The sequence below is a fragment of the Corvus cornix genome, chromosome 2 (assembly GCF_000738735.6).
Source record: "Corvus cornix cornix isolate S_Up_H32 chromosome 2, ASM73873v5, whole genome shotgun sequence".
Lineage (NCBI taxonomy): Eukaryota > Metazoa > Chordata > Aves > Passeriformes > Corvidae > Corvus > Corvus cornix.
The window spans coordinates 16,673,943-16,686,047 of record NC_046333.1 but is presented as its reverse complement, the minus strand read 5'-3'; the positions used below and the strand labels follow the sequence as shown (position 1 = coordinate 16,686,047).

General features: G+C 38.3%; 1 protein-coding gene across 8 annotated transcripts in view; it reads left to right on the top strand.

Moving 5' to 3' along the window:
- MYO3A (myosin IIIA) overlaps positions 1-12,105 on the top strand; it is a 120,562-nt gene that overhangs the window by 91,863 nt on the left and 16,594 nt on the right. For 6 of the 8 annotated variants that reach the window (XM_019285868.3, XM_019285865.3, XM_039548711.1 and 3 more), the window contains 7 exons: positions 1,716-1,921; positions 4,038-4,149; positions 4,767-4,929; positions 5,574-5,660; positions 8,778-8,901; positions 9,714-10,632; positions 11,297-11,435. In XM_019285868.3, coding sequence (XP_019141413.2) covers positions 1,716-1,921; positions 4,038-4,149; positions 4,767-4,929; positions 5,574-5,660; positions 8,778-8,901; positions 9,714-10,632; positions 11,297-11,435 — 1,750 coding nt within the window. Of the gene's footprint in view, positions 1-1,715; positions 1,922-4,037; positions 4,150-4,766; positions 4,930-5,573; positions 5,661-8,777; positions 8,902-9,713; positions 10,633-11,296; positions 11,436-12,105 lie in introns of those variants that run through there. The other 2 variants (XM_039548713.1, XM_039548712.1) reach the window with 1 other exon arrangement.

Sequence of the window (12,105 nt, the reverse complement as noted above, 5' to 3'; positions counted from 1 at the left end):
CTCTCGTGACCAGTAACAGAACACGAGGAAAGGGCATGAAGCTGAGCGAAGGGAGGCTTAAGTTGGATATATGGAAAAAGTTCTTCCCCCAGAGGGTGGTTGGGCACTGGAACAGCTCCCCAGGGAAGTGGCCACAGCACCAAATCTGACAGAGTTCCAGAAGCATTTGGACAATACTCTCAGGCACATGGTGTGATACTTGGGGTGTCCTGCCCAGGGCCAGGAGTTGGACTTGATGATCCTGATGGGTTCCTTCCATCTCAGTATATTCTATGATTTTATGACCCATAAGAGTTCATTTACATCTATGTCAGAAAATAAGGAGCCAGATCTCTCTTTTGTAGATACAATTGCACACCTTTGTGGGCTGTGACAGATAATTTCAGTTTAGGTATCATGGTGGTCCAAAACTACATACTGGTCAAATATTCTAGATGGAAAAAAATAGTGACTCTCATTCAAATTAATGTCTATGATTCAGTGCATTATCAGCACTTCTAGCATCAGAGGCTGCAAATGAGTTAATTATGTTTACACTTTTCTGATACTATTTTCTGTAGTGGAAATCCTTGCTTAGATCATGATAGCTAATTCTCTTAAATGAAAATTCAGCTTCAGCCCCATTGATTTACTCATACACAGAAATCTATGGGTAACTGAGAAAAGCATATGCCACCTCAGACTGCATGGAAAAAAAGATATCCATTAGCGTGTCCTATTTGTGTTCAGTTGGCACACTAGTGATGGAGCTAATTAAGCACTTTGTTGCATGGTGCAGCTTCTGCCCAGAATGGAATTGCACATTTTAATAGGAGACATATGGCTCTTGACGTCCTACACTGGTTTCATGTAACCAACCTACTGCTGAGTTGCATTATCTCCTGGCTGCCTCTTCCTGTTGAGTCAGGTTGAATCTTGAGGAATGAGCCTGTTCATTTGTGTTTTAATAAGATCCTCCCATGAGGCAATTTTTCAAAACACCAGTCAAGGTTGTTTACAGTCAGATTCCCCTCAGCTGGCATGGGGAGCTACAATCTGCATCCCCTCCACTAGCCTGGTACCCTGTGAGGTGGGAAAAATGCAATTTTGGAATTGTGATCTTGTGTACTTCTAGTTTTGCTCTCCTAAAAAGAGAGGAGACTCTCCCCTCTTGGCAGGGCAGTTATAGTATCACCATCAGTCTATACACTCAACAGGACATGCCAAGATCAGAGCAGTTCAACCAGCCCTTCTTCTGGGGTAGCCTTAGTTTCCTCCAGTCTAATGAAGGAATTGAAATATTTACTGGCTTGCTGCTCTTCCCCTTCCCATCCGTAGATGGATGATTTACTCTCTGGGTGAACAACAATAAAAAGAAATGGGCTGTAATTACCTAAAAAAGCTCCAAGATAAGCAAATAAATGTAACGAGTGTAAGTGTTCTGTCCTATGTTGGACATGATGGAAACCTGTGAGAATGTCCTGGATGAAATTTGGTACATTTATTTGGAATCAGTGTTTCTCTCAATAGTACACACTAGTAGCTTAGAGATCTCATAAAAGCTAGAATTGGTTTTGGGTCATTTACTTCATCTACTCTTAAAGTACCAGCTTAATGAAATGTAAATGGTTTTGGACATGATTCTGATCATATGAAATAAAATTTCAACTACACATGGACCTATATACAAGTTTCATAAGTATCCTGGTGACAGATCTCTTGTTACTTTTTTGCAGTATTCTCTGATGGATTTGTTATCCAAAATGGTTGTTGGCCAGCCTCATTTTGTCAGATGCATCAAGCCAAACAACGACCGGCAGGCAAACAAGTTTGACAAAGAGAAAGTGTTGGTTCAGCTGCGTTACACGGGAATTCTGGAGACAGCAAGGATTCGAAGACAGGGTTATTCGCACCGTATACTCTTCGCTAACTTCATAAAACGGTAACATCAACATGAAGAAGCTCTTTTCTCTCCTATGACTGCTGTCCAGTGCTTGTTAAGCACCAGCAGTGTTTTTGGCATGGTCTTTGAAGAAAAATACAAATGCGTTTCCTGTGACAAAGAAGGTTATAGACTGGATTAGCATTGAGTAGTTCAGGCACAAGATTAGTGACCAGTTTTCAATGGATAGGGAAAGATGATGCATCTCAGGATGATTTTTCAGGCTCCCTGAGCATTTGGGTAAAAATTTACTTGCTTATGCTCTGCAAGTTTCTTTAAAGACTTGAGTTTTAGAAATGTAATACTTCAAATTAAAGTCAAGAATTTGGAACCACAGCATCCAAGGAACACCACAGTTTTTCTAACTCCCAACCTTCAGCACTGTGCAGCATCTGCTTGCAGCATCAGGGTAGATGATAATTTGGGATTCCTAGTCTAGGGCTGAAAAGTTCATTGAGTGCATAGTGTTGTTTAAAATGTTATTCCTAAGTGTTAGTCACTTATTAAGAAGCACAGTAATGAATTCAGTGTGGTTTTACAGTTCCTTTACCTACCTTCCTCTTCCATGCCAAAAATCTGTACTTCTCTCTTACAAATAAAGACCCTGAGTATTTGCCTCAATCAGAACAGAGATGTGTGGAATGGAGATCAAAACTGGGGAGAAGCAAGCACCATCTATTCAGACAGAAGTACTTAAAAGTAATAGTGCACTAGAAACAGAGAGCTAGCAGCAGAGTGCTGCAGGTGCATGACATGAGAGGGAAACAGCAGAGGGATGGTTTTATAGCACTGTTTCTGGAAAAAATAATCCTAGGACTCTTGCTGTTTTGGAAGAGTGCAGCATGGGAAAAGATAGTTATCACCACAAGATGTGCTGTAGCTTTTGGTGACAGCTTGTTATAAAAAACCCTCAAACTTAAATGTTCAGGTAAAAGAGATAAAAGCAGTGAACATAATAGGGTAGCTCTCGAGAGGTCATGCCCTTGATTGCAGTGAGGCTGTGCAGATCTCTGGCACTGAGGACATGGCCCTCAAATGAAAAGGGATTTTTATTTAAATATCTGTCTTATTTTGAGGTTGGGGTTTTTTAATAGTTGAGAGTTACAGGTAGACCTGAGATAATGGCAACATTATTTTGTTATAGTAAAAATAAGCCAATTCACTGTGTTTTGCAAAAAGAAAAAAAAAAGGAACTGTAGGTGATAATGGAGAAATCAACATTGTCTCTTTTTTTATTATTCCATGAGTAAACTGTTACCATCATTTAAAGCTGGTAAACCCAGGCTTTGTGTTTAAAGGCTGAATAACAAGAAAAAAAGCAGAATGTACTGTCAGGAAGTACACATAATTAATGTAATTTTCTTAAATTAAAAAACCCAAGATAGATATGGTTCATTTAGTTATAGAGCATTTTGAAAAGTCCTGGAACAAACAAGAACTTTTCTATCCAGCAGCTGAGCTGGTGTATTACAGGTAATTTTTATGAGTGAGCATTGTGATCTCTTTTCCTAGTCAGAATTAATTCTGAGTAATGAGTTTGCCAGATAAAACGCTTACAGATGATATGTCACAATGGTACTTACATGTTCAGAAGGATCTGCAAAGCTGATTCCAAAGAGGGAACAAGAGCTGGGATGCATCTCAGATCATATTAAGTATCTCAAAGGTAGATGGTCTAGCACATGACATAAGATAGGAAGTTTTCATTACATTTCTAAGTATAAAATAATATAATTTAGGCAGAAAAGCTTTTAAAATATTTTTATTTTATTTCATTTTTATATTGCTGCTGAAATCAGTTTCACAGAATGTAGAGAGCAGGAAGGGAACGGTGCACTACTCCACTTGGGTTGAAGTAGACTCTTTTTAAAAACCTTCTGGTGTTGATACGGAATTAAAAAACCTGCCAGGGTGTGCAATATGTCACTCATCCACTTTTGATTGAGTTTCTCAGTACTGTGTATAAATGACTGCACTTCCTTTCATGCTGTTTTGGTTTTTTCAGTGCTATGTTTTCTTTCATGCAACTGTTTTTATTATTTAAAAGAACGGTTTGAATGTATTTGCATGTATTATCCTCCATTAATCAAATAAAGAATCATGCATTTGTCTTTAGGTATTACCTCATCTGTTACAAAACAAATGATGATCCTCCAGTCAGCCCGGAAACCTGTGCTGCCATCTTGGAAAAAGCCCACCTTGACAACTGGGTTCTTGGAAAAACTAAAGTAATTTTTTAATATGCTGTATCTTCATTATTGCAGTATGCCATTGTTAACATATTGAACAATTTGTTTTCTCACCCATTTGGTTGGAGTAGCTCTTCGTCTCTACTTTTTTTAAAAAGCAGACTCCTTAATATACACCAGGAATGTGTTGGCAACCCTTATGCTGGACTCATTTTTCAGGACTTATGTGAGTTTCGTGCTTGATAAAAGCAATTTAGTAAACAAACAATGGTTTAGGTTTAAAATTGGAAAGTGGAGAAATCGAAGGTTCCAGATGTGGATCACGTTTATGTAAAGTACATTAGATTTGTGAGGTAAACTGACAGCCTTGTAGTTTTGAAAACAGATTTATAGTTACAGACTGAAGGTCTGCACTGGAACTTTAAAAGGTCTTCCCATAAAAACATTACTAAGCAGGGACTGACTAAAGATACTGAAGAGTAAGGTAAACTAATATCCCAAACAATTAAAATGCTATCTCTAAGAATGATCCTTTAGGTACTACAGCTGAAGGGTCTGTTCATCATTTGAAATCATCTTGTAACTCTTGTTGATATTACATGGATTGAGTAAATAAAGGGCCTGGGGGAGTAACTATGCCAGTTTCTCTTTTTAAGGTATTCCTCAAGTACTATCATGTGGAGCAGCTCAATTTAATGCGGAAGGAGACAGTTGACATGATTATTTTGATTCAAGCTTATGTCAGAGGGTGGCTGGGTTCCAGAAGATACAAAAAGATAAAGGAACAAAGGGAACAAAGTGCTATTAAAATACAGTCAGGTAATAGCTTTAAAATATTTAACATTTTGCTTAAAGCTAGTGCATGTGTACAGTTGATAGATTAATGTGCATGCTGGATGTGGATTTTGCTCTTTTCCTGATGTTACATTTGACAAAATATCTTATACTTGGTCATATCTTTTCTCATGAAGAGAAATTTCTTCTAACCAGGTTATGACAATCTCTTTACTGAAATTAAATTTATCAATGTTACATTTTAAAGGCAATTTTAAGAATGGAAGGGTGTGATTGCACAGATGATACTCTTGTTAATAATATTCTGGCATGCACTTACAAGGTTGTATAATGTAATAATGAAAATAAAATATATTAACTGTCCTAGATAATAAGGCAAATTATCCTGTTGATGGAGGCATCAACTGAATTTTTTAATACTTTCAAACATCATCTTATTTTGCATTCTGATTATCTTGTGTTTTGTATTCATTTAATTCATAATAACTTTACTCACCAGAAAATGCGGTTTTTATGTAGATTTACTACTGGTGCTCGTTTGCCATGTTTTTTGAAAGATAAAGCCTGCAAAATATTTATGAATATTTTAATAGAGGTCTGTAATTCCAGATTTTTTTAATTCTTTTTCGGACCTAGTGGATTACCTAATTTTTAACATCTCTTTTCAGCTTACAGGGGGTTTGTTGCTCGTAAAGAATACAAAAATGCAAAACATAATAAAAAAGTGGAAGAATATATTACCAAATTTCAAGCAAGTAAGAATTGTTTTCTTTCTTGGCTTTTAATGTGCTATCCATTCACAATATATTGGCTCAGATTCTGGCTACACTGATTGACTATGCTCATTTGCATGTTCTGAGGTATAATTTGTCTATTATGTGTCTATATAGAGTGGTTGTATATATATGGGGTCACTGTACCTCAGATTGGTTTAGGGCACTTTCCACTGCTGTGCAGTGGGATGCTCAAATGCCATAGCAAACCTTGTCACTCCTAGTCTGAGATATTGAAGTACTACAGCTACCCAGCTATGGGTATTGTTGGAACCCACACAGCACTGCCTGCGTATCGTGTGTGTATGTGTGCTGCTCGATCAGGAATAGGGTTTGTTATGTATCAGTAATGGTTATATTTGGGAAGACTGCAAGCTGTAATTTTATTCATGTCTCTTTTCTTTTTTGCCATCACTTTGTTTCTCTTATGCAGCCATAATGACCCTGGGCCCAGGTGTTGCTATGCGACATCCCTTTTTTCTCCCTGTACTTTGGTCTCCCCTGTCCCTGCAGAGACATCCCCAAGCTAGACGTAGTCTAGGCAGCTCTGAAATCAGGAGCAGAACAGCTGGAGAGACACGGGATCGAAGGCCAGGTTGGATGGGGCTATGAGCAACTTCTGCCCATGGCAGGGGGGGGTTGGACCTAGATGATCTTTAGGATCCCTTCCAACCCAAACCATTCAGTGATTTTATAATTCTATAAATACAAATCTGCACAGCATTTTTAGTAATTACAAAGGTGACAAACCAAATATAAGCTAGTGTTGCCAGTACCCAGGCTATCTAGATTTAAACGACCTCAGATACGCCTTCATGAGTATGTACCACCACCAGTGTTGCTTTTAATCATTGTCAGATGCATCTGTTATTTGCACTGGGCCAGTGTGTACTGAAGATCACTTCACTGCAGTTGGTGGAACTTCATTAGTGTAGAAAACAATCTAAAACCAGCATAAAATCCAGTGATGTGCCAAAAATTATTACGCATCTGAACATTTTCAATTATATTAGGATATATTAGGATATACATTTGCAAATGCAAAAGTATAAATTTACCACTTCACTCTGTTAATGTCCTGAATGTTTCTTTTTGTCCACCTTCTCTGTCATGTCTGCAGTTTCATTTCAACTTTCTCAGTGCAAAAGTAGCCAAAACTAAAATAAAGTCCATTTTTACTTAGCTCTCTCCATTTCCCCCCCCCCATTTATTTCTAAAGCAATACAGAACTGCTCTTCCAGTTTAAAAAAAAAGCTTAGACAGCTACTATCTCATAACAAACTTCTCAGAAAACCTCAAAGGTGAACCAGAATAGTCTAAAAAGACCAGATGCAGCTTATATTGGCATGTCCATTGACCACATAATTTGATTTGTTTCAAAATAACTCCTGTTGACTTGCTTTTATATGAAAATGGGAAGAGAATTGGCTCAGAAATCCAAGAAACTCCAGAAGTGTTCCAAGTGCTTTACAATTTCCACTTTTCTATGACCCTGTCAGACTGCAATATAAAATCTAATTGTACTACTTCCAAAAAGTATTTGTGTTTCTTTATCCTATATCCAGTTATCAAGGTGTAATTTATGCCCATTTTATATGGTGCTTCTTACACTGGGATGAAAGCACCTAGTGGAGCCCCACCTGGCCTAAGTTATGAGTGAGGAATGCTAAAGCACATAAAACTTAGCACTGAGTTATATGAATGTGTTGGAACAGACTGCTTATGCTCCCTTCAAGTGAGCTTGACCTTTTCTCTGTGATGCAAAATACTCTCAGCAGAGTTGAAGAAAGAGTCCCATATCTACCATGTCCACAGGGTGTTTAAATCACCTGAATCCACTATCCCCATACTCTTGCTATTGCATTTGGAATTAGAGTTCAACAGAAATATTTTGACAAAGCACTATGTTCTTTTTATTTTGCCAGGGATTAGCAGATTTGTGCTGAATCCCTGGAATTGCAGATTTGTCCAAATCACAGCACTGTGGAGACTGTGACAGTTCCCATTAAGAAATTATTTGCAAGTTCAAAATTTTTTGAAACAACATTCTGAACACAATTTAGTTTCTGATTAAGACACTTCAGTGTAGATGTCTAAATGTGATCTAGGTGTCTAAACTGCTAAATAGTCCGTAGAGCCTAGGGTTTGATTAATTTTATTCAAAATCAGCAAATGCTCAGCTCATTTGCCCTCATACTGGTATCTAGTGTCATTCAAGGTGCCCTGGTTATCTTGTCTGGCCTCCAGCTTTCTTTCACGTGATATACCCAACTTTTCCTCTCCACAAAGTCCCATCTGTCCTGTTCTCTCCGCCAGCTCCACGTAGATGCCTTGTTATCCTGGAGCACTTCAGGTGGCACCAGATACCAACGTGCCGGCAATGGCATCAAGGCCCCATCTACATGGTTCAGGGAAGGCCCATGTTTGAGTCCTTATTTCTGGTTCAGACCAGAAACTTTAACTTGTGCCTCCCACGAAGCACAAGTAGGGAGTTTCCCTGCCACAGTGCACCTGGTTACTGTGGAGCTTAGCACATCTTTCATGCTGAACGTTTTTATTTTGAATAATGAGTCTTTGCAGAAGGAGCATGAGCTAAGTCTTCTGTAACTGCTGAGCTATAAAATTTTCAGTTTCTCTCTGATCTATTGAATGTTCAGCTAATTCCAAGCCTGTGTCAGTTGACAGCCTGGTAATATCTATATGCTGATAAGAAGGCATTTTCCAGGGAAATGAAAGACAGAGTCAAATCAATTGCCTGAATCAGGCAAAGCAGGTTCAAAGAGCTCAGAGTACTGTGTTCTAAAGGCACTTCTATGGCTCTGTGCTTCTGTTTTATTCTGTATCTTCCTATATTTTCTTTAGTTCAATAAAATATGAAGAAAGAGCTTGTTTGTATCCTCATGTAGAATGGATACAGCTTTCCAAAATCTCAAAAAGTTTCATGGGAATAATTACAGATAAAACATAATCATAATAGGCACCCTGGTTTGTATTTCCATATTAGCTTTTGTTTAATGCTGTTAGCATTTGACTGTCTGAAATGTGTGTGACACCCATTGCTCGTTGCCTAAGGTTGTTTTGCATTACAATTTGTATCAGTTGCCAGAGGATACTTACTCAGGAAGAAGAGAAAAGAACTAACTGAAACAAGAAACAAAGCAGCAATAACAATTCAGTCTCACTACAGGGGATATAAGGAGAGGAAGGTCTTCAAAAGCAGGAGGTAGTGTTATTTTCTCTTGTCTCACTCAAATGTGTCCCTTTCCAGTAATTACAGTACTGAATAACAACATTATAAACTAAGAGTGAAGCAAATTAGGATTATTATAGATATGTATGCAGAAGTAATGTATATTTATGTGGAGGTTTTTAATGGCAGTAGCAAATTTTCTCATCTTTTCAAGCCCAAGGAAAAAAGGCATATTTAGGAGAAAGATCAACAATACTGTACCTACCTGTAGTGTTAATGTAATCCATAGATGAGTCTCTTCTTGGAATTAGCTCATAATAAAAAGTGTTCAGACAAGAGTGAGACAGATATCTGCAAGGAACTATTCTCATCTTAAGTCACTGTTCAAGATAAGCAAAGGTGATGACAGAGGAAACACAGAATACCTTTAGGATTGTGTGCATTTATACATTCTTGAGATGCTAAAAGCTTTATGCCTTATGTTTTTGTTAAAATTTAAATTAATTCTTTACTGTTTTATCAGCCCTCATACAGCCTACATTGTCTTCCTGGCAATTTTCCGTGAAGTTTAACAGGGATGTCCCTTTTCACTTAAGAGATGATGATGTTGATGATAATAATATCATCCTTCTTCACTTTAAGAGACAATAATAATAATAATAATAGTAATAATAACAACAGAAATTGCTAGCTTTCATTCAAGCTATAGGCACTAAATCTTTCGCATGTTGCAATGTATCAAATTGCCAGTTAGTACACAAAGACCACCAAAGATAGTTGTAAAATTGTCTCTCTTCTGCATCTTCTTCAGCTGTAATTTTTGCCCAAAACTCTGTTCCATTCAGGGAATCACTTAGAAAGCAAGAAATTGAAAATGCAGCATCCATTAGCAAGAAGGAAAATGTTGAAGAGCCTCAAGATCCTGAGGAAAGTCCAACTGAAGTGAAGAGTGCCCTCCCTAGAGCAGAAGAAGAAGCAGGTGCCGTAACAGAAGACGAATTATCTGCTGTGGAATTCCTTGAAGCACAGCTGCAGCCAGCTCAAAGTGATACAGTGGAAGAAGTGGTAGGCGAGGAGACTCAAGATGAAGCTGATGCTGTCACTGACAGCAAGTGCTCTGGGTACAGTGTCACAGGGAATGTAGAGGAGCCACAGCAAACATCTGCTGAAGGAGAGGCGCCTTCTGTGAAGCAGAACCCGGCAGTAGAAGATATTAGTGAAGGTGAAGAACAGGACTCTTTGGAAAAGTTACCCAGAAAATCTTCTGTCAAAATCTCAGCTGAATCTAGACCCCCGCAAGAGCAAGATAATCAAGACATACTCAGTGCAGACTGGCAAAATCAAGAATCTACTGTGGTCCAGCCCAGGGCTAACAGGGATGTGGAAAGAAACCACCTAAAGCGTGAAGCAGGGATGCCTACAGGAGGTAAAGGAATCACAAGAAAAGAGTCACTAAGAAGAGGCTCATGGAAGCAAGCTGAGGCAGAAAAACAAGGTTCAGAATACAAAGAGAAGGCAGCAGTGGTAATTCAGAGCAATTACCGGGGTTACAGAAGGAGGGGACAACTCAGAAAAGAAGGAAAACTACCTTGCAAAAGTCAAGAGAAAACAGTAAAGGAGCCAACAGAAGCAATACACGTTCAAAATAACAATCCCCAATCAACGAAAGGTAGGGAAAGCATCCGTACAGAGGTCGAAGACTCTAAGACACTGAAGGGAGACCCAGAGCAAGAGGCTTGTGATTTGGCAGCCTTTTCACGACAGGTAAGAAGCTTGTAAGCAATGTATGTTGACCATAATACTCTGAGCAGTGACAGAATGGCAAAATTATTTAACTGACTTCGATGGCACCAAGGTTTTGCTCTCTAAACTAAGATGGAGATTTTGTAATGCGTTTTCCATAAAAATGCCTATTTTGGTTTGCAAGAGAAAATAGCATTTTCAGAAAGGAGGAAAAGACAAAGAGTACTGGCAAAAATAGTATTAATCTGATTTATGTTAAATGCAGAAGCTTTGCCTTTGTTGAAATGTTTGTTTACCCATCAAGGTCCCTAATTCAGTAAACTTGTGAAATGTCCCTGTAAATGAAGCTAAGGTTGCTGTGCCAATGTCAGAGACTTGCACATGTGCAGAGAAGTATGCCTACAGGTGTAGAAGCAATCTTGCATCAGCAAGGCACCATCTGCTCACACATGTGAACCAATAAGAAGTGGCTGTAGGACTGGACTGCAGTGTGGAGTTTCCTGTGGCTCTTTTTTTTCCTATCTTCATTTTTTTCAGGAGATGAGGAGGTAAATGTGGTAGGGGTGTACACTGCAGTAGGTGGAGCAATGCCTTTTAAATTAATTCTCTAGTCCACTCTTTTACCTTTGATTACCTTGGAACATGTATCTGTATTTCTAGAATAACGTAAAAATGTCTTTTTCAGATATCAAAATTATCTGAAGATTACTTAGCATTGCAGCAAAAACTGAATGAAATGATATTGTCCCATCAGCTGAGACCCGTGATGATGTCCAAAGATAAGCAAGCTAATGGCCGGCTTTCTTCTCATGTTTGTCAGTCAGGTAATGTTTAACCTAACTATTAGCAGAATTTTCATTTGTAAACAGGATGGGCAAGAAGCTACTCCTCGTCATGTTTTAAAGGCCAGGGAACTGGTAGATGAGTTAACTCCAGCTGCTCATATTACTCAAGCTGTGTATTTTTGTACTAAGCCCCATATTAGTACATGGCTGGAACACAGTTTCCAAAGAAATATCCAAGCCTGGTTGGGATTTATGTAGTTACCATTTTTCTTGGTGTTTTGTTTCAGTGCTGCTTAGGATTACTGAATGAATCTTTGTGAGACCTAGACACAGAATGTCTAGGAATACTTTTATTTAGTAAAAATTCCATATCGGCTCTTTTTAACTCATGTCACTCAACTGTGCTATTGGTAGGATATGGGACTGTGCTTTAAAAACAAAACTGTTTTTTAGGTAATATGTCAAACAATTTACTAAAGTTTATCACATATATGCTGAGTGAATTTTTAGCTATCCACAGGTGCAACTTAGGTTATTCAAAACCTGTAACTTCTGCCCATGTTGGTGGGTATGTCCTTAAAATTGCAAGCAAAGTTTTATTAATATTTGGCATCCATTTAACTCACACACTTTAAGAGGGCATGATCTCTAGAAATACCCTCCAGAGTTATTTATATTCCAGTTAACATGGGCAGTGAAGGTTCCCAAA